Source organism: Mus caroli, chromosome 14, assembly GCF_900094665.2.
Source record: "Mus caroli chromosome 14, CAROLI_EIJ_v1.1, whole genome shotgun sequence".
In the NCBI taxonomy this organism is placed as follows: domain Eukaryota; kingdom Metazoa; phylum Chordata; class Mammalia; order Rodentia; family Muridae; genus Mus; species Mus caroli.
This window is the reverse complement of record NC_034583.1, coordinates 21695996-21718089: the sequence shown is the minus strand read 5'-3', so window position 1 is coordinate 21718089 and position 22094 is coordinate 21695996. Positions and strand designations below refer to the sequence as shown.

At 43.5% G+C, this 22094-nt stretch overlaps 1 protein-coding gene across 2 annotated transcripts in view; it reads left to right on the top strand.

The window, feature by feature from the left end:
• The window catches only part of Cacna2d3 (calcium voltage-gated channel auxiliary subunit alpha2delta 3), an 810117-nt gene that overhangs the window by 321050 nt on the left and 466973 nt on the right, over positions 1-22094 (top strand). For both annotated transcript variants that reach the window (XM_021181598.1, XM_029469011.1), the window contains exon 5: positions 1851-2013. In XM_021181598.1, coding sequence (XP_021037257.1) covers positions 1851-2013 — 163 coding nt within the window. The remainder of the gene's footprint in view (positions 1-1850; positions 2014-22094) is intronic.

Here is a 22094-nt window from a genome sequence, read left to right as displayed (position 1 = left end):
TCTTACAGTGACTTACAGGCTGCGGTTTGGCTACTCCAACAATAGCTCTTTCCCAATGAAAAGCCCAAGAATATGATCGTTGTTCAGTCCACAACACTGCATGCCTCAGGTTGTCTTCAGTGTACATTGGAATTCCAAAGAAGCAGGTTCTAATACCTACAGGACAGATGAACTTGTCAGGGAGAGTGAAGGCAAGCAGGTCAGATGCAAAAGTCTCCATCTTTTATGTCCCTTATGTGGACTGTCACCAGAAAGTGTCACTCAAATTTACAGTGGGTTTTTCCCCTTCAAAAGATGTAATTGAGAAAATTCTCTCACCAGGAGCAGCCACTTGCGTTTCACTTGCTTCCAGATAGAGTTGGCTTGGCAATCAAGGTTAGCCAATGCAGTTCTGTAGAGATGAAACACCCCCCCCCACAAGCATCTCTCAGGAATTATGCTTGATTTTCTGTAGTTTGAATATGAAAAGTGCCAGCATAGAGTTATGTATTTATTGTGCTTTGTGTTCTCTGAGATTACTGGGTCTGTGGTTTGGTGTCCGTCATTAATTTTAGAAAACACTTTAAAACTTCAAGTGTTCCCTCAACCCTTTCTACATAACATTCCTTCCCTTCTGCATACACACACTTCATGTTTGCAATTGTCCCATAGATCTAGAATAGTTTAGTCTAATTTCGCCCTTGGTTTTCAGGTGAAGGAATTTCCATTGACATGCCTTAAAGAACACGGATTATTTCTTTAGCTGTGTACCATCTCATTATCCATCCGAAGCTTTCCCCCTTAGGTCTGTTTCAGTGTTGTAATTTTAGCATCTTATGTTGCTTTGCCACATTACTGTAGGTGAGCCGTTACTCTGCTTCTGTAGTGCACACCTGGTTTGTTTGTTTGTTTGTTTGTTTTCGTTAATGCCCTTATCATTATAATTCTTTTACAATCCTGATCTGTAAATTCCAACCAAACAAACCCTTGGGTGTCTTCCCACATTGCACAAGTTCTGGGGGTGTGTAGGTCACTGGTGTTTGAATCCCCATCCGTTTGTTGGCGTTATAGCTTTTGACACCGTGCATACACCTGTGTGCTCAGGTTCCTCATTTGCAGAGTTCAGATTCTCATAGACATTTGTCTCATGAAATTTGAGATTCTAACAAGTTAACCCCTCAAGGCCTTCGAATAATTTCCACCATGCAGTCAGCATTCTGTATATGTGAGACAGTGAGGACAAAGCCTTCTGTGGGAAGCACTTGTATGAGAAAGTCTTTCTCTGCTTCTCTCTCTGATGAAGATGCCTTCTCTAGATCTTCTCTCAGTTGATAGTCTCATCTCATCATGCCCCCTGGCAAAATTGCCATAGCAGGAAAGTCTTCCCTAAGCATTCTGTGTAAAAAAAAAAATACTGTATAAACTAATAAATAAATAAACCAAAGAATAAATTCTGTAAAACAAATTATATTCTTCCTCTTCTACTAACCCTGTACTTCCTTTTCTCTCTACAACTGTGGTGATCTGACATAGCATATATTTTCTTATTTATTGTTTTTTAAGCCGCATTCAACTTAAATGTGTAAGGTACCTTAGGACATGTGTTCTATCTTCAAGAATAAAATGTTTTTAAGCAATCCTTTGTGTATTACGATAAAGGCTTTCTTCAAGAATATTGAATAACACTGGAAATATTCCTATAATGCTGTGGAACCCATGCCAGTGTAGCAAAGACTTAAAGACTGGTTCCATGAGCAGATGGCATCCTAAGAATAAGCAGGAGTACAGTATATGTGCCTAGGTCTGCCTTGAAGTGTCAGCACTAACCCCAGAACCACTGGCCTCTAATATCTTCTGAATTTCTCTTTCAGTATGAATACTTCAATGCTGTGCTGATCAACGAGAGGGACAAAGACGGGAACTTTTTGGAATTGGGAAAGGAATTCATCTTAGCCCCCAATGACCATTTTAATAATTTGCCTGTGAACATCAGTCTGAGTGATGTCCAAGTGCCAACGAACATGTACAACAAAGGTAAGACTCCCTGTCCTGCTCCCATTAGAGGGTGAAGAGGATCCAGGTGCACCCCCTTAGTGCAGCAACACGTCAAGTACTCAGGTATCTTCCAGGTGGGCTAACCATGTACCTGTTCTGCCTGGAGTCTCTCAGCTGCTGTTTCTCTCCTTCATGTTAATGTGCAGTGCAGAAATCAGCAGGCTTCTTCTGTAAGTATATTTGCTCTGCCTGCCTTGCAGACTTTGTTAAAACTGGTTAACTATTTCTGTAAGCTGGCAGCATGGCTTTATTCCTTTAACACGTTTATCTGCAAAGTCACCTTGCCAGATTAAACATGCTTACGAACCCAGTTTGTCCCTCCCTTTTCCTGCTTTCCTTCCTTGAAGGTATTTAAGGATTGGGAGTTTCTGGGATTGCTGTGGGACCAGCTGCAGGCTGTCCTCTTTCCTTATGGCAAAGAGACGTATGGGCATAAAAAGGTTCTATGTGTCCTGGCTTAACTTCTTGAAATCTATTCTTCACATGGACATTGAAGTTATTTGCCCAACCTTCCCATCATCCCATTTGAATTGGTAATTCGGTGGCCAAGGGCTGACATCCAGGTATATTGGCTAATCTCCCTATCCCACTTGCTTCTAAAGGTGATCATAGATGTACAACCCCATTTGTGGGGAACATAGTTCTTCCCCTCTGTGATGGGAATAATAATTGTGTCCAAGCTGCCTATGGTGGCACACCCTTGTAATTCTAGCACTTTGGAAGGAGAAGCAGCAGGAACATATCCTCCAGTTTAAGACCAGCCTGGGCTACATAGTCAAGGGGATACAGTGATGTGTGTATGTATCTATGCATGTGAGAGCCATGCTCCCAACCTACAGAAATAGCTAAGCAGTGGTGACAAAGACTGCAAGGTGGGCAGAGTCAATGTGAGAAATCTCATGATTATTAAATGAGCTGCTGAATTATTCTATGTCACTAGTAAGGGACTAGGTCAACCATAAGCTCCCAATTCTGTACCTCAAGGACATTTATTTTGTCCCTAGTATTATGGCTGGACACTCGATGGTGCCCTTTCCTGTTTGCCTGATACTCACTCTTCAGAGTCAGGGCAGGTAGCTCTTGTTTCATTAACTATTTTGCTCATTACTAGAGATCCCAGGGTGAACTTTCAAAGAATTTGCAGTCTGTCGCGGAATTGCTGTGGTAATGGGATAACAGGAAGACTGTATCAACAAGATAGCGAGCATCTCTGCAAAGCCAGCAGACAGTAAATCCAGGGGAACACACTTCCTTTGCTCATATTGTTAGGGAATGAAAAGGTATTTTTTTCTCAGTCCCTTTTGGAGACTGATAGCAGTCTAAAGTGCCTCGAAGGAGTTACAGCTGCCCCTGCCAGGGCTTGCTAGGTCACAAAGAGAGCTTTGCCTTGGTTTTCAGCACTGTGCAGTAGAGGGTAGTCCTCCAGGATGCTGGTAATAGCTGCTCGAAACGAAAATGAATTTCTGTGCAGTGTAGCTGGTGGAAAATTTCTAGCATTAAATATGTTCAAAAAAGAAGATGAAATATGAGTATGATTTTATAGAGTCATTTCAGACATGAAACAATCCAGAATGATCTTTTAAAACATGACAGTGACTTCAAGGTTGCATAAACCGTTAGCACACCTGATAGAGACTTCATTTCATCTTGGGATTAAAAGGCATAATTGTACCGTTTGATGGTAAAGAACTCACATTGTCATTGGTCACACAGGCTTTACAATGGCATCATTAAGATTGCTAGACAGAATCCTAACAGTCTGAGAGTTTGAGCTATAGGAGTTTAATAACTAGATTTAAGTCATCCTTGGCAGTCCTCATGGGATCTGCCTGTCATTTCCTATTCAGGTTCAACTGTCACCCTGTCAGGCAGTGGGAAGTGAACCAGGGTCAGCCAGGGGCTGTATCTTGTCTCAGCCAGGCAGGGAGTAACTGCCCATAGGAGAGAGAGGGGAGTACTTTAAAAAAATTCTTGACTCTACTCTAATTCAAACCAGCCTCTCAAAGTCTCTTTTCAAACTGCAGAAATATATATCATGTTTAGAAGTCTCCAGCACAGATCTAGTTTCTGACGACATGTACACAAAACACACACTCTGGGCGTGGTCACTGCCTCTCATGTCCCTGGGGTGGAAATCTTGCTTTTGGAAAAGGAAACTAGCCCGGGGTTCTTCTCCTCTGCCAGTTTGGACCCCATGAGTGCATAGCAATGTTTGATCCCTGTTAGTCGCTTCTGTGTTCTTGGTTGTCGGGTGGAATTTCCAGCTGTACATCAAAGCAGCAGATAACCCCAAAGCTTTCCCATGGGCTTCCTGCCTCTACTGCAACCAGTCCAATGTTTCCCCCTGTGGTTGCCGATCTGTGTTTCTATCGTCTCGGCTACAGAAGACACTGCAGCTTCACAAACTGAGACAGAAGTGCGAATCCCACAGGGCCTCAAAAGAGCTGGTTTGTCTCCCCTCTTTGAACATCCCTTTGAGGATCCTGAGGCTTCTGATACAGCAGTCGTTTTAAAACATTCTTAGCAGATGGTTAGGGGCTTTGAGTCTGACTCTTGGAGATGAGAAAGACTAGGCTGAGGCCTTTAGAGTGTAGGTGACACTTCCAGAAATGAAGCACAGGACATGTCCTTTTGGGAGACCATCAGTGAGCCAACAGAGGGCTGGACAAACCTACACTCTTGGCTGCATACCTTTAAGGCATGTCCAACCTTTGACATTGCAACTCGAGGTAATTTACAAAACCCATATCCAAGAAATCCACAAATGATTTACAAAGGCAATCACAAATTAATTGCAGTGTTTCAGTGTGTTTCTGATTTTGTGTGGGCTACACTCATAGGCATCTTGGAGAACATGAGGCTTGGGGGTCACTAGTAGGGCACACCTTAAGAATCTGAAAGCATGTGAGATTTATATGCACATGCCACATATAGATGTATACATATCTGTATGTATTAAGCATTATAAGAGGAGTGGTGCACAATCTGTGTGTGGTTCATGTATATTTGTGTATCTGTGAAAGAAAATGCCCTATTCTCCCAATTGACTCCATCATTTCCATTTCTCTCCTCTGCCCACCCAGGTGATAATAGGTAATTCCTATTGCCCTTACCTTCCCAATTCCTGATTCTCCTAATGCCTTCCCTTCAAAAGCAGCTCAAATGCAGCCTCCTTTGCTCCTCTAGACCTTGGTAGCATACATGCTTTGCTCTAGGTAGTTCATGTGCCTTGTGATGCCTGGTTTTGTCCAGGGCATGTGTTGCTTCTGTTCATTCATTCTGCCCTTGGACTTCTCTGAGGACAGGAATCCACAGCATCTGTCTAGTGTCCTTTTGTCTTGAGCCTCTTTCCAGGTTATTTGCTGAGCTCTGCTTTCCTAGTCAGCCAGCGCTGTGCTGTTCCATGGACTTTGCAAGCAATAGAGACATACTCCAGCTGATTCAAATGGAAAAGAAACTGAAAAGACCTTTAGTGGCTCACAACCTTTCTCCTAAAGAGAGAAGGCAGCTTAGAATAAGGCTGATTGGAGTAGAAGATGCTGGGAGCCTTGTGAATCTGCCAGTTGAGAATCTTGTGTATCGTGGTTTATCCCACCACCACATCTGTGACTATATACAAGTGTGTGCCTCAGTTTCTCCAACCATGAGTGATATTGGATAAGTAATGACATACCTGATGCCGATGAGGCTTTGTTAAAAAATTAAGCATAGGCAAGGATGCCTGGCACATGGTGGCCATATAGTATGAATATGACTTAAATGTATGTGTCGCCCCAAAATTCATAGTTAATACCTCATCACAATGGTGAATAGCATTAGAGAGTAGGTCTTTTAGGGGTGTGGAAGTACTAAACTCTAAAGACAAGGACGTTTCTACTCAAGAGGACTAAGGACTTAAGCAAGGAAGGTTGGGCTCTGGAAGCTTCTTATATAGTCCAAGAAAGAGATCCACGGAGTCTCGGAAGTCTTGTCAGGCCGTGGGAGGATGGGAGAGCCATAAGAAGCTAGTGAAGCTAGCGAAAGCCATGAAACTGGGCATTATGTAGTTAACCACTTGGCCAAGAAGGGTTGAGCAGTGTACTCTGGGATATGCTCACTCTAAAGAAGCCCGAGAAGGGAGAAGACTCTGGATTCTGCTTGGAGGGCATCCAGGGAAGAGGCGTGCACATGGCTTGGGACTGGGGAGGCTATGACGGGGATTCTAAGGCCTGGCGTCTCAGTGCACACATATATCAATCATGTTGAGCTTATGAGGTAGGAACCCCAGTGTAATACCATAGATATGGTATATACATTGTCAAATTCTTGCTGCAAGGAACACTTGAAGAAGAGGGCAACTGAAAACAGGCTTGCACTTAATCCATGCATGAAAGAGGAGAAGGAACAGCAAATACCTAATTTTGCTGCTTCCTCTCATTGCTTAGTCTTGTGGGGGACAGGAGTGGGGGGACAGCAGAAGGGCACTACGCTAGTACAGGTTATGGGGATGTGTAAATCTCAAGATGTATCTTAGGGCATGTATCTACTAGACTTCTCAGATGAGTGCCAATGAGGTCATGAATGGACTGCCAGGCTGTGCTGTACTTAGAGGACCTACAAAATGGAAGTAGCTTTCGGAAGAGTCATTGCCAATGTTACAGAGTCTGAGAGAGTGGTTCATCTGCTATAGTACAGGAGGTTCTCTTAGACAGCTCAGAGACAGAGCCAAGGTCTAACGAGGCAGACTCTGGCCTCCTGCTAAGAAGATGTGTGTGTGTGTGTGTGTGTGTGTGTGTGTGTGTGTGTGTTGTAGGGCAGGCGGGCTCTCTGGTTTTGCATCTGTCATCTGTCTCGACCTATTTTTCAAATGTTGAGTTTGATAAAATGCAAAATGCATTCTGCCAAGCACTTTCCCCCTTAATTACATGTGTATATTTTGAAGAAAATTTAATCCATATGTTTCTGATTTGTTTACACAGAAATCATTAAAATGTTGTTTATGAAGAGCCATTTGATGTGCAAGAAGCCTTCACAAACCCTTTAAAAGGCTGTTTAAAGTTCCTTGCTTTTTTTTCTTTGAATATGTGGGTGGGGGTGATGCAGAGGGAAGTGGAGAGGTTTGTGCTAAGCACCAGGGACTAACCTGGTAATGTTAGAAATAAATCCCAACTCTAATGGTTTGTTTCTCCTTGGGATGCTGAGCTGAAGCCTGTGGAGGCTTGGCTCCTGCTTTCCAGCCTGTCTACTGGCTCTTCTAGAGTATGTAAGTGAGGGCTCTAGAGTCAAACTCTGGGTCAATATCAGAGACTTCAGACTAAAGTAAAGCTTTGCCTCTAAACAAAAACAATCAAGGCATCCCTCTTCCCAATCCGGTAGCTGGTCAGTATAGTCCTTAGGAAGGCCCCAGGAACTACCTCTGACAAAACCTAAGTTGTGAGTGGATGGGTTCAAGTTCAAAGGATAACTCCTTCACACTTCTGACTTTATGTGCATGCACATGGACATAGGGTGACGTGTGTGTACACGTTGGCTTATTCATTTGTACTGTTTGGAAGTGATATTAATGGGAGAAGAGTATCACAGGGCCCTTTGTATGTCTCAGCCCTACAGGCTTGCATTTGGCTTAGAGATTGTACATGAGTGGATAGGAGGGTGGATTCATGCATACATACATGTCAGCTTCCCTAGGAGGCCACACAGCCCCTACTGCTTCTGGCTGTGCATATGGCATGGTCAGTGCACAAGTGTGATTCCTCCCAGTGCCTCTGTGACAGCAAGTCCCTGGGCTATTAGGTTGCAAAGGGGACTACCCTCTTCAGGGGAAATCTTTCCAGCTCTTCTTTCTAGCAACAGGTCCAAGGACACTACATGAGCCAAACTTGGTAAGATCACTCTAACTACTAGTTGTGACAGGTAGGAAATGAGTGTGTCCTTGTCCAAGGCTTCTGTGATGCCATTCCTAGGCTATGCCCACTCCAGCCACTGCCCTGTGCTATGGTAGGATTGTTTCCAAAATCACCCAGGAGGTTTTGGATGATGGTGGGACCGGACTGTCAGTCCTGTTCATAAGCAGTGGTTTGAGGGACTTGGGAAACTCTCAGGGCCTCTGTTTACTGGTCTGCAAGGCTGAAGTCATTTGTAGCATTGGAGTAGGTAGAGTGGTAACATTCAACTTAGTGCCTAGCACAGAGAGAGACACCCGGTGCTGTTTGCTGGTTTGTTGGTTTTAGAGTTACTCCTTTACCCTTGCCCAAGAGTAACTTTATTTTATAATTAACCTTTTTATACAATATATTTTGATTATGTTTTCCCTTCCTCAGATCTTCCCAGCTCCTCCCCACCTTCATACTGACCCAACTTGATGTTCTGTCTCTTCTTTCAGAACAGAAGAAAAACCAAGAAATAAATGAATAAAAACAAAATAGGAAGAAACGAAAAGAAAAAAGCCCCACAAAACCAAAAATCAAAATAGATTAAAAAAAAAAAACAGTAAGAACATCTCTACAAAACAAAAACAAAACAAAACAAAACGCAACCAAATGACAACAAAAAACAGCAAAAGCATCAAAATGAAACAAAAGGTTCACAAAAATACTGCTGAGTGTAATTTGTGCTGGCCAACTACTCTTGAGCACAGGGCCTGCCCTAGAGTGTTGATATACCCAATGGCATGCCATGGAATAAAACTTGATTTTTTTTTCCTTGCCAATGGGAATCAATTACAGATAATTTGTTTGCTACAGGTGGGGCACAGGTATTCCTTCTCAGTGCTGAAATCTAATTCCTCCTCTCAGTGCTGAAATCCTGTGTAGTTTGAACATGTGCAGGTCTTGTGTGTGCTTCCAAAGTCTCTGTGAATTCATATGTGCATTAGTCCTGTTGTACGTGGAAGATATCATTTCCTATGAATCATCCTTCACCTTTGGCTCTATCTTTACACCTCCCCTTCCCTGAAGATCCCTGCACCTCAGGGGTGGGGCTGGGGAAACAGAGTGATGAAGACATCCCACTAAGAATGAGTTCTCCACAGTCTCTCGATCTCTGTACACTGTCCAGTTATAGGTCTCTGTGTTAATTCCCATCTAATGCAAAAGGAAGCCTCTCTGATTTGGGCCGAATGAGGCACTGATCTATTGAGGCACTGATCTATGGGTATGATATTATGTCATTAGGAGTAAATTCATGGCTACGTTCTTTTAGCAAAAGTAATAGTATTAGGTTTTCTCCTAGGCCCATGGCCTACCCAGTCCCAAGTTCTGGCCACTTTAGCAATGTTAGGCATTGGTACCATTTCACAGAATTGGCCTTAAATCCAATCCAAAAAAACAGTTGCTGACTCAGATACCATCTGTGTACAATTGCACCAGTATATCTTGTAGGCAGATTGCTATTGCGGTCAAAGGGTTTGTAGCTGGTTGATACTGATGATGACCATTTTTTCTTAGACAGCTGCAGAGTCCCTTCTAGTACTACAAAGGCTAGTCAGTGGGTATGATGCTTTTTCCCGAGTCTACATTCCAGTCTAGACTACAGCTACCTGGAAAAAGGCACACGTTCCAACATTACCCTGTCCAAACCCAAAGAGGATGCTCACCTCCAAGTACAGATGGAGCTTTCTGTCATCACTGTTGGAAGGCTAAAGTATAAATACTTGGGAAATGTGAGTCTAGACCACTGCTCTTTCTAACAGGACAGCTTTTCCATTGTCTCTTAGATTCCAGGACTTCAATCTTCCTAAATCGCCTTTACTTCAGGTCCTCATCTATCTGGGTGGCGTTCTCCCTTCACTTTGACTCTGGACAGAACTATCCTTTAGCCTAGCCTCAGAGTTATCTCTTTGCCTCTGGCCCTTGCCTTTTCCCCAGAGTCATCCTCTGGCCCCTCGTCTATATTCCCCAAGAGTTCTGAGCCCTTCCCTCTCCTTTTCTATCCATCGTCTTATATTCAGGTTCTTTCACATGAGTATCATTCTTTGAACTTGGGGTATAGAGCTGCGCCTTCATCTCTTTGGGGATGAATCCAAGGACCCCGAAGGATGGTCTTTGTCCACAGATATCACTGGATTAAAAAGAATCCCCCTGTGAGTAGTCCTCTGGTGGTTTTGCCTGTTTGTTGGTCCTTTGTGCCATCTGTGTGTGAGTTTTACTTTTGTTCATCTGTTTAGGAAGCTAGCAGTTTATAAGTGTGTGCCTAGTGCTGTGCTGCTGCTCTCTGGAACTTTCCTCTTTTGGAAATATGGAAAGTAAATGTAGTTTTGCTGCTGAATGGAAACCAGGCTGAGGATAGAGAAACTCCAAGAGGAGGTCAGGGCGGGGCAGAATCATGGCCACACCAGAACAATGATTGACAATGTTTTCATCCATTCTCCTGCCCTGACCCTGGCATTCATGAAACATGACATTTACTATAGAGAGTAATTGATTTATTTTACTTCTTAAAAATGTGACTTTAAAATTCAAAGCTATTTTTTGATAACCACATTCTTGGGCACTTGCCATCCGGACTGTTTTGAATTGGAGGAGAGAAATGGAGATTCCTTTAATGTCCTGGAAATGGCAGCGTGGGTGTTCCAGCTGTGGTGAAGGGTGGGAAAGTAGATTATGAATCCTCTCCCTGGTTCAGTTCAATGTGTTACCACATCAGCCCTGTGCCCATGAAAGAGGGACTGCTTTGCTAGGGAAATACAGGTTGGCTTCAGATTTAAGAAGCTGTGGAGAGTGGTGGGAAGTCCTTTGGATGGGCCCCAGGATTTCTTGGTAGTGATGATCACAGTGCTTAGCCCTGGCGCTTGGTCTTGGCCTGTAAGTATGTGTGATATTCCCTCCCTGTGACACAGTGCACCATTCTCACAGAGGGCTCAGACACGACTCTTGCTTGTGTGTGCAACAGGCATTATGGCAGCACCTAGCTCTGGGAGTGATTGTGGAGGTTAAAGTGTGCCTTAAGCACTGGACCCTGTTGTGTGGTGTCATAAAGATTTGTAACAGTCATGATTGTTAGTGTCATTCTAAAAGGGATGACAGTGAAGTCCCTGGTGACATAGCTCATGCCTGGGGATGTCCATGACAGAGCCAAGTGGCATTTTTCCTGAATATATCTTGGAAACTTATCACTTCAGTTATACTTCATGAGACACCATGAATAGAAATTAATACAAGGCCAGAGCTACAGGTGTTAAAGACCTATGTTCCTTCATTCAGTGGCTGTGTTCCTACTGCACATGTGACCTGCCCTCATTCATCTTCCTTGGACTTAGAGAAGCTCTTTGTTTGGAAGTCAACATGGCTCTCATCCCTGCCATGTCAATCACACAGTGCATGGCTTGGAGTAGTAATGATCACTGTCTTCTTGTTTGGGTCTCAGGCCTCTCACAAGGGTCAGAAGATTCCAGCTGTTGTATGTGGCACTAGCCTTGGCAGGGACATAAAAGAAGTCTTTTCTCATATTCTATTTTCTTCACAAATACAAGCTAGTGGAAACTTCTGTCCAAAACAGTGTCTACCAACTGTCCTTGTAAACATGGCTACCACTAATTTTCTTCCTTTAACTAACACAAAATGTTTATTGTGTGCCAGGCATGTAATTTTATACGTTATCCTGCATACTACTTAGTAATGTAGGAACTATTGGTCTTAGTTTCCAGATGAGAAAATGGAGGTAAGAGACTTGCTATGACTTACTCAATAAAGTAGGCAAGCCATGTGAACCCAGATGAGTACAGAACCTGTGGGAACACTGCTTTTCTGTCCTGTGCCCTGTCTGTCACCATTTCTACTCCCCCTTGACTCTGCCTGAGTATTCAGATAACTGTGTCCTCGGAATTTACATCATGCACATTTCATATGTACAGAAAAGTTAAGTCTCTGTTTTTGTCAAATTGTGCTATTTTCTTCCCAGCATGTGACAATCCATCAGAAATGAAAACTACTCTTATTTTACATAAACACTTCCAATCTCTTCCCTTCATCACATAGTGTTACAGCAGAAAGTGTTCTAAATATGTAAAACAAGTTCTGCACCAGAGTTTTGATAAGTACCAGTGAGTCACACATGATAGAGATGAAGCATTTCCATATTTAATCCGGCAAACCTCCAAATCCAAATATACAGTCAATGAGTGAGGAAGGAAGTAATGATTTACAATGCAAAAGAAGGCATTCTGCATAGTCAGAAAGTGCAGTACAATGTGTTTAGGAGGTGGGACCATTTGAATGTGAAATGTCCTGCATAGACTTATGCGTTTGAACACTTGCTTCCCAGTTATCAGGGCCTTTGGGAGAGATTATTGAACCACTAGATATGGATGCAAGTGGGAATTCACATAGCTGAAGAGCTAGGGATAGGAGGTTGTAGGTCGGCTCTGCTTCTGGTCCAGATTCTCTATTTCCTGGTACATAAAGATGTAAAGAATCCTAACTACACACTTCTGCCTGTGTGTCTGCCATGTCTGTCTGTTCTACAAGGATGAAATGTCTCTTATTACACAGTAGCCCAGTTACCTACCTTCAAATGCTTTACCAGATATGTTATCATAGCATCATTCTCATCAACAAGAACACAATGGATACAGAAAATGTATCTTGAGAAATTATTATCTTGAGTCATAATTGTGATAAACCTGAGCATGTGGTTCAGAGGCCTTTGGGACTGACTTGCTGGACAAATGTGGAAGTGTTTGTCAGTATAAGCTAATAAAGCCCAAGGCTACCATAGGCAGAAGTAAATGAGTCATTCCAGTAGGATTGTGCAAAACCAGAATATGTCTAGAAATACAGACAATAAGGTTTTAGAGGAGAGTTGTATCAGGAATTGTGGGTAGAAGCCATTCTGCTAAAGTATTTGACTCTGTCTATCCATATCAAGAAAATTTAAAGTATTGATTCCCTGCATGGAACTTCCAAGTAGACATGTATTAATGTCTCCTAAGTTGCTTTAACCAGGTATGTATATAGAAGCAGGTATGTATATAGAAAGAGGCTTAAGCAATGACTCTCAACCTGTGGGTTGCAGCCCCTTTGGAGCTCTAACGACCCTTTCACAAGGGTCACTTAAGACCATCGGGGAACACAGACATTTACATTATGATTCATAACAGTGGCAAAACTAGAGTTACGAGGTAGAAATGAAAATAATTTTATGGCTAGGGGCCATCACAACTTGAGGGTTTATGTTAAACACTCACATTAAGAAGCATTAAGGAGTTTGAGGTTCACTGGCCTCAAAGTACAAAAAGCTACCTTTTGCCCTTCTGTTCATTTTGTAGGAATGTCTACTAATGTTTAATAATTTAAGAGGATAAAACAAAAGATCTTATATGTACTTTCATTTTTAAGAAACACATCTACATAAAAGTCAAACACTCCTGTATATAAATTGTGGTCAGTCTTCTGACTGAAGTTCTTTCTGCGTCATGGTGGGAATCACAATGGGTCCATTTGTGCGGAACTATCTAGTAAGATGTAGACAGCAGAGTCAGTATGAATGGTAGGATGTGTGATGTGTCATGTTGTGGTAGCAACAATCATTTAAGACAGATGATGCTGGCCTGGGAGAAGAGAAGCTTCACTCTCTGGTATGTCTGCCGATGAGCGTCATGGGCCTTTCCTCAATTATGAAGAACATTTTATATTTGAAACATAATAGGTCAAAAATTCTATGGTCAGACTAAGAACCCAAACAGATCTAAAGTGTGGTTTTCTAGTCTCAAGAAGCAGTCTTGTCTGTGTTTCCCACAACATGGAGTCAGGAAGCTTACTAGGGGATCTTTTGAAATGCAGCTCTAGGTGTTAAAGGATTTGTTGGATGTAAAAAAGGTCCCAGTGGAGGCCCAGGACTCATATGACCAATGATACGAACAAGCCAGTTCCCTCTTTTTACCCCACTATCTCAGCACCATCGTGGAGCCTAGGCTGCAACAGGGACATACATTACAGGAGGTCAGGGCCAAAGCTCCCATGTAGGCTGGAGAGTTCCTGGTAGCAGCACAGGTAGGTCTTGAGAGCAGGATGTGCAGTCTCAGAGCCACTCTTTCTTCAATATGGCATTTGAATGCCCATGGCTTAGGTTAGGCTAATACAGAAGATGTGGTAGTCTCCCTCAGCTATCCTGCTATCCCTTGCTGCACAGGGTAGACATCACTGTTTTCTAATCACTAAAGGGCTGACATCTCTTGTCTCTCTTCATTCTGAACTAGAAATGCTATTTGTGTATATCTCTGATCTAGTGTTTTTCTTTCCTCTCATTTCATGACAAGAGCACAACTCCTAAGATGGTTGACCTCAACAGCTCTGAGCACTGCTTCACATTTAGAAATCTGTGTATTCCAGGACAAAGATGCCACCTGCTGCTATTTTAAACTTCACTGTAGATTGATCCACATCTTTAGAGATGCAGTGCTATAGAAAACTTGAAGACATATAGCTCTACACGATGACACCCAGACTGGAGTGGAGTCCCAGCTCATATCTAACCTCTTCCATTTGTGTACCAAAGCAACAGTTGAGCCCCCATGGCATTCTTTTCTCTTGTGTTAGCTTTACCTTGGGCTAGCTATAAGGACCTTCAGCCACATCTAATCTTCAGAGAGTTTCCTGAGGTGCACTTTGATCTTCTCCCCCGGGGAACTAGTAGATGTAAATGCCTTAGGAACCTGGATAAAGGGCTAATGAGGAAAGTCACTGGGGTATGTCTTAGGATTTCCATTGCTGTGGAGACAGGCAACTCTTCTTATAAAGGACAGCATATAATTGGGGCTGGCTTACAGTTGGTTACAGAGGTTCAGTCTATTATCATCAGGGTGGGAAGCATGGCAGCAATGAAAGACCCACAACATGAGGACTCCCCCATGTTCTGACTCAGGAGAGGCGACACCTCAAATCACTTACGAGAAACGGTCTTGATGCAAACTGCAAGAGGACTTTTATTTCAAGAGTGCTTTCAGGCCCACAGTCATACCCCACGCAGGGGTAGAGGACTGTGGCGGCCCAAGTATCTGGGTAAGGGTGTATTTAAAGGAAAAAAACACAACTCAAGGGGGTGGGAAGGGCATTGTTGGAAAATACCAAAAATACCAGTTAAGAGTCATGAGGAAGTGGAAAGTCAAGACAGTTTTCTAGGAGCCTCTAACAATCGCACATTTGCATAGTGGGTTCCAGCAATGGTCAGGGTGGGTCAGGGTGACTTTCTTTGAAGGAACACTCACTGAACCCAGGAAGCAGGTGGGTGGAGGAACGTCGCTATCTGTTTTATGATTAGCATGCCTTGGAGCATTGAGTCACAAAGGTCACATTTTCAAGCCTGTGCCTAAAGGCCTAGAATTTTTGGGTTTTTTATGTTTCACTTTTTCAGCATCCGCCAGGCATGGTGCTGAAGAAGGAACTGAGAGTTCCACATCTTGATCCAAAGGGAACCAGGAGAGGATTGACTCTTCTGCACTAGGTGGAGTGTGAGCACTAAGAATCCTCAACGACTGCCTCCACAGTGACACACATCCTCCATCGAGGCCACAGTCTTACTAATAGCACTTCCCATGGGCCAAGCATATGCAAACCTCCACAGGGTAGTTGTGTTGTACCAGCACTACGGAGACAATGGGAGGCTCCCTCCACTGGAGTGGGAACCTGGGAGAAGGCTAGACTCACCATCTCCATGTTCCAGTAGAATTGGTGGCGGTGACTTGCCTTGTTCCAAACCAGGGTGCAGAGAAATCTACATGCTGTTGTTCCTGTACCATCTCTGTTCCCTTGGATATTAAGAACAGGTTGCCATGTTCTCTGTCATTTTTATGAAACATAATTATGCTTTGGTATCCAACATAATGTTTTTTAAGACATATTCATGTATGTGAGCAAAGTAAACTGGTGCATATACATACTTATACACACATATACATATGTGTATAGATTGTGTGTGTATGTGTGTGTGTGTGTACTATGCCTCCTCTCACCCCTTTTCTCCTGCTGGTCCCTTTCCTCCCAAGTAGTCTCCTTTAAATGTATATAAATAGCTAAATATAGAATCTTCACACAAGAGATAATGTGGTAGTTTGGATTTTTCCTTTCTTTACTCTCTTTTGTTTCTAACCCCCACCCTCTTGTCTTTAAGTCCCATTCTTCCCCCAACGTTGCCCACCTTCTACTTCCATACCATATGCATTTTTAAAAGTCTAGATTTTTGCATGTGAGAGATAGCATTCAACATTTGCCTCCCTGAGTCTAGCCTACTTGGCTCCCCCAGATGATCTTTGCGTCCCTTCGTCTTATCCCGTGAGTGTTTTCTTGTCGTGGGTAGCATCTGTCTTAGGATCCTTTCTACTCTTCACATACTGAAAGTGGATGTCCCCCCTTCATGTCATACCTGTGGGAAACAAATGAGTCAGCCTTTACCAGGTTTAATCTCTCATTGGCCACATTGTTTTTCTGTTATGAATTCAGGTAGGATCATCCCCCAAATTCATATATTGAATCCAAGAACATCAGAATACAACCATAGAGGTAAGATCTTTAAAAGGGTAATTAAGTTAAAGTGAGGGCCCTTTAGTATAGGACTTTAATCCAGTTTGGCTGATTTTTATAAAATGAGGGTAAGGTACTGAAGGAAAGAACACTTAAACACAGGCTCGGCTCTACAAAGCAACCAGAAACCAGCCTTGCTAGAACTTGGACTGTCTTTAAAACCGAAAGAAAATAAATTTTTAGTATTTAGTATTTAGTAGTATTTAATATTTAGTATACTTGCTTAGACATCCAGTCTGTGACGTTTTCTTCTGCCAGCCTGAGATGACTTTTCTTCCAGCAAGGAATTGAGGCAGGTTTGCCTATTGCTCATAGCTGTCAGTGCTCTGAGTATGAAGCAAGAACCTGCACATGTTGCTGGGAGTCACCCAGGGCTCGGGGGATTCCTTGTGATACTGAGAGAATGGTTTCCCAGGCCTGAGTGTTACCATGGCTAGCTCTCATGGATGAGTTCCTGAAGCCAGGGTTGGCCTCAGTTTGGAAACATAAGTATGGCTAGGATGCTGCTTCACAGTTGGAAACAAAGTGTAGGGTTGATTGACAGCCACAGCAGCCACAGGGAACCTCATGGGTGTTCTGTATTATCCCTGTCCCTATCTACAGCCAAGGGTGAGCATTTCAAGATAAGGCCTTTGAGAATTGTTGTTGCTCGGCACTTCCAATGTTTTAAGCCTGTATTGTTGTTTAGACATCACACTGTAGCCTCCTTCAGCTACAGCTGAATGGAGCTGAGCAAGGGAGTCCTCAATAGTGGATAAGCATGTGTCCCCTTCCATCAGGGATTCTGGCTCTCCTTTCAAGGAGTCTAGAGCCTCACAGTGGCTAAGATTCTATAGATCTCATGCTTCTATCGATTTAGCCCCTACTCAATCTATGAACCTTCAGAGCTAGTAGAGGAACTCTTTAGTGCTATCCCCTTAGACAGCTCTGCATTGCAAATTTAAGCTGCCCCTTTTCCTAATAAAAAACTCAGTTGTAGGAGGCCAACAGCACACCTTTAGTTTGTGCCAAGGAGAGTCTTATCTTCTATTTTCAGGCCCATGGCACACATTTCTGTATCATGGCTGGTTAAGTTAGCAAGAATTGTTTCCGAGATACAATCTTTGGAGTGAAGTGGTTCACAGAAGAATGGGTGTTAGAAATCTAAGTCAAAGGTCCTGGTGGCGATGGATGGAGACCAAGGTTGGATCTTAAATAGGTTGATACTGTTAACTTGGCTAATGAAAAGTCTAATTTTATTTCAGTACTGAATGGCTTAAACTAAGGCTATCTGGGCCAGGGCAATATTAACCAAGAAGGGTAACAGAGAGCACAAGAGTATTTATCATGTCTTATGTGTTTGCATTGAAAATATCAGCACAGAGGCAGATTGCAGTGCTCTGAAAATTTAAATGACTGGCTGGAAGGAGGATGCTTTGTTCATGATGCTTCTCATATCCTTCTGCACACACCTTTAGGGCATTAAAGTCCATTACTTCGGCAACAGCTGACATTTTTCTCTGTACAGGTGTCTATCTGCACACATGCATTGTGGCATATTACTTATGTAGATATCAGAGAACAACCTTGGGTGTTGGTTTAAGACAAAGTCTCTTCTTTGTTACTTGATGTTGTTTATGTCTGTCTAGCTGGCTCATGAACTTCTGGGATGTCTCCTGTCTCCACCTCCCATCTCAATAGGATCATGGGGATTACAGATACCTGCTACCATGCCTGAATTTAAATGGGTACTAGGGACTTGAACTCAGGTCCTCACACTTGCCCAGCAAGTGATTTGCCCTAGACCTGCCTCTCCAACCCAGCATCTGACTCTTGCAAGTGCCCTTGTGTAGCTGTCCCAGGCTTTTTTTGTGTGTTTAGGGAGTCAGAGAAACTCTGCTGGCCCATCTCATCCTGAGATCCATGGAGTCCAGTATTTGGCACAGCAAGGGGAGGCATCCTTAATGTTCAATCTTAGAAGCCGAGCCAGATCCTTTGCTGGGAAAGCCCAGCACCCTGTGCTTCCATCTTGCAGGTACCTCTGATACATTGCAACACCTGAAAGTCATGCTTTAAAACTGTGTCTTATAATAGGTAAATTCTAAGTAGTATTTAAAGGAATAAGCAAGTAGGTACTCTACCCCAGTATAGCTTATCTATTCTTTTTTGTTATCTTGCTTCTGCTGTCCTGAAAATTCCATTCTAAAGAAACAAGGGTTTTTCATTATAACAGTATTCATGTTTAGCCTTTAGACCTTATGGGAATGTATGGCTAAAATATTTCCCTGCTCTGCTAATTCCTTTATTTTCTATGGGTTACTAAGCTGTTACATCCCCTGTTGTCTTCATTTTCAATAATGTCTCTTGTTGGAGGAAAAGAATATTAATAACTCCAAATTATATAAATTATAGGGTTATCATTTTGGACCATTGGATGTCTACTAAAAGAAAATATATAATGACAGACTGTCCTAAGCTGGTGATGTGGCCTGAACCAGATTCCCTATCAGCCCACAGCCAAGCTAAAAGTAGAAGCTACGTGGTAGACAGGTCACCTGTCAGGAGCTGAGTAACGTCTGGCATGACCAGGGTCTCTGATGGTCAATTTGTCATTGTCAGCCCCCAATCTATTCTCATCTGGAGAACAGATGAAGTGGCCACCAGGTCTCAAAGTAAAAGGGGCTAAGAGGTTACTGGATAGAAAATGAGAACGTTAAGTCCTCGGGGACCTTTGGATGATTTCTTGATTTCTTTGCTGAAAGCTATTCACACCTGAGTGTTTGTGGTTGCGCCTCATGCATCCCATTGAAAACTGCAGGCTTTCTTACAAATCATTCTAGTGCAGGAGGCATATGCTTTAAAACACCCTGTGCAGGCCTGGAGGCTTAGTCGTTAAGAGCACACACTGGTCTTGCAGAACACCCAAGTTTGGGTGTTGGCACCATTGTTGGGAAGCTGTAACTCTGGCCAAAGGGGAGTCCAACACTTCCGATCCCACCGTCTGCTGCACTCCCATGTAGCCGCACCCACTACCCCTACTGCATGCCTCACACTCACCCACATATTCATTAAGTAAAACTAATTTTTTAAATCTTTAAAACCAATACAGTATTCACCTCTACAACTGAGCCTATGGCTAGTGAGTGTATCTGAGACGTAAGTGTGCACACACTGCACACATCCTTGTTGTGGGTGAGTGGGGGCAGACTAGCCAGACTTGTATCACTATTAAAGATGGCTCTCTGTGGTTTTTAATCACACCTCTCTTTCTGCACTCTGGATTTTCCACTGTGGTCTATTGCCTTTGTTTGCTTGTTTTTTGTTTTTTGTTTTTTTCTCTCTCCCTCTAAACACAATCTCACAGGTGTGTGTGGCATGCCCATGATTATATTGAGCCAATTTCATCATGTTTATACATGGAGAGGTGCCTGCAAACAGTCTTGGAACAACTGGGAGCCCCCTTATAAGGGGTTACTCATGCATATCTGATGCAAACCCTACCAGAAAGCATCTATGCTAGGCGTGGAGTGAGGGGAAGTGCCCTTCCCTGGTGGCCATAGATCCTGCTGTCACTGTAAATTACAAGGCTTGCTTTACTGCTATTCAGTGAACCAACTTCTGCTGATTGGCTAATGTTCAGGTTGCTCCTAAACCAAGACCAGCAGGGCCCCAAAACACTGAATGTGAATGGGTGAGCAGAGAGCCCTTGGAGAGCAAGGTAAGGGGCAGAGCTGTCTTAGGGTTTCCATTACTGTGAAGAGACACTGTGACAAGAGCATCTCTTATAAAGGACAATCTTTAACTGGGGCTGGCTTACAGTTTCAGAGGTTCAGTCCATTAACATCACAGCAGGCAGCATGGCAGCATGCAGGCAGACATGGTGCTGTAGAAGAAGCTGAGAGTTCTACATCTTGATCTGACTGCTGCCAGGGTATGGACTGACTCTGCTCAGACTTGGGAAAAAAATAATATATATATAGAGAGAGACCTCAAAGACCACCCCCCCCCAACAGTGATATACTTTTCTGACAAGGTCACACCTCCTAATAGTGTCATTCCCTGTGGGCCAAGCATATTCAAACCACCACAAGGCCCTAGGCATTGTGGGAAGGGGGTTTCTAAACTGGCTAAAGGCTCTTCAGTGATTATTGTCATTGCCAATATTATTAGAGCTATTGCCATACTTGCGTCAATATTGCTAGAGCTCCCATTGTACTGAGTATTCACAGGTGGCCAGGAGATCTAAGAATCCACATATCTCTCATGTGAAATTTGAGGGCAGCTCACTGCAGCAGGTGGGGCAGCAATCAGGTGCCCAACACACTGACCCAAAGAAACAAATGCGTGGCAGGTGCTTATGACTGTTAGTGTCAGTGACCTTCCTCTAAGCTTTGTTACTACCATTTGAATGTGAAGAGGCTATACAGAGATGAGGGAGGAGGGAGGAAGGGAATATAGAAAGGACAGGCACAATGACACAGAAAGCAGAGACTTCTGGTATATTGTATTAGGTTATTTAAAAGAAGCTGTAAATGTGGAAGAAGGGGAGGAAGGATTGAAGGAGCCAGAGAGGTCAAGGACACCACAAGAAAACATATAGAATCAATTAACTGGGACCCATGGGGGATCACCACTGAGACTGAACCAGCAACCAGAGAGCATGTGTGAGACAGGCCTAAATCCCCTACACACATGTGACAGGTATGCAGCTTGGTCTTCATATGGAAAGCTAACAGCAGGAGCAGGTGCTGTCTCTGACTCTGTTGCCAGCCTTTTGATCCCTTTCTCCTAACTGGGCTGCCCCCGATTGTCTAGTCTCAATAGGAGAAGATGCAAGGAGTCCTACTGTAACTGCATATGTTAAGGTGTGTTGATATCCATGGGAGGCCTCCCCTTCTCTAAGGTGAAAAGGAGTGAGAGATGGAGGGAGAGGGGGAGAAAGAGGAGACAGGGAGGAGAGGAGAGAAGGGAGGGGAATCGGTGATTGGGATGTAACGTAAATAAATTAATGAATGATAAAAGAGCAGCTATAGAGAGACAGAAGGAGGAAAGAGAGAGAGGCTTGGTCTGACCTTAGGTGGAACCATGATTATATCAAGGAACATTTTGTTACTCACATCCTCAAATGACCAACATGCCTACAGAAGGAGCTGGGATATGCCCCGTATAGGGGTGGAGATGACTTCTGTGCAGTCCACAAGAGAAGTTGGGAAGTGTAGACTTTCAGCAGAACACTGTTACGTTAGACATAAGATTTCAAGGGTCCCTGAGCTGGCCTTGTGATGGATCAGGGTCAGCTGGGATAGAAGTACAGAAAGCAAGAGTGAAGAGATCCCTTGTGTGTTGGGGAAAGAGGTGAGCCCTGATTCCCTAGGATGCAGTAGCCCTGGTTCCCTAGGGTGTGGCAGCCCTGGTGCCCCAGGGATATGGCACTATCCTAACTCTTTCTACTCCATGCTGTGGATCCTGGAGAAAGTGCTACTGACCCATCTATCCTTTACTGGGTCTGTGTGAACACCAGCCCTTCATAGGAGTTCCCTACTGAGCCAACAGCCACTAAACCGTGTGTGCCATGCACTGCAGGAGATG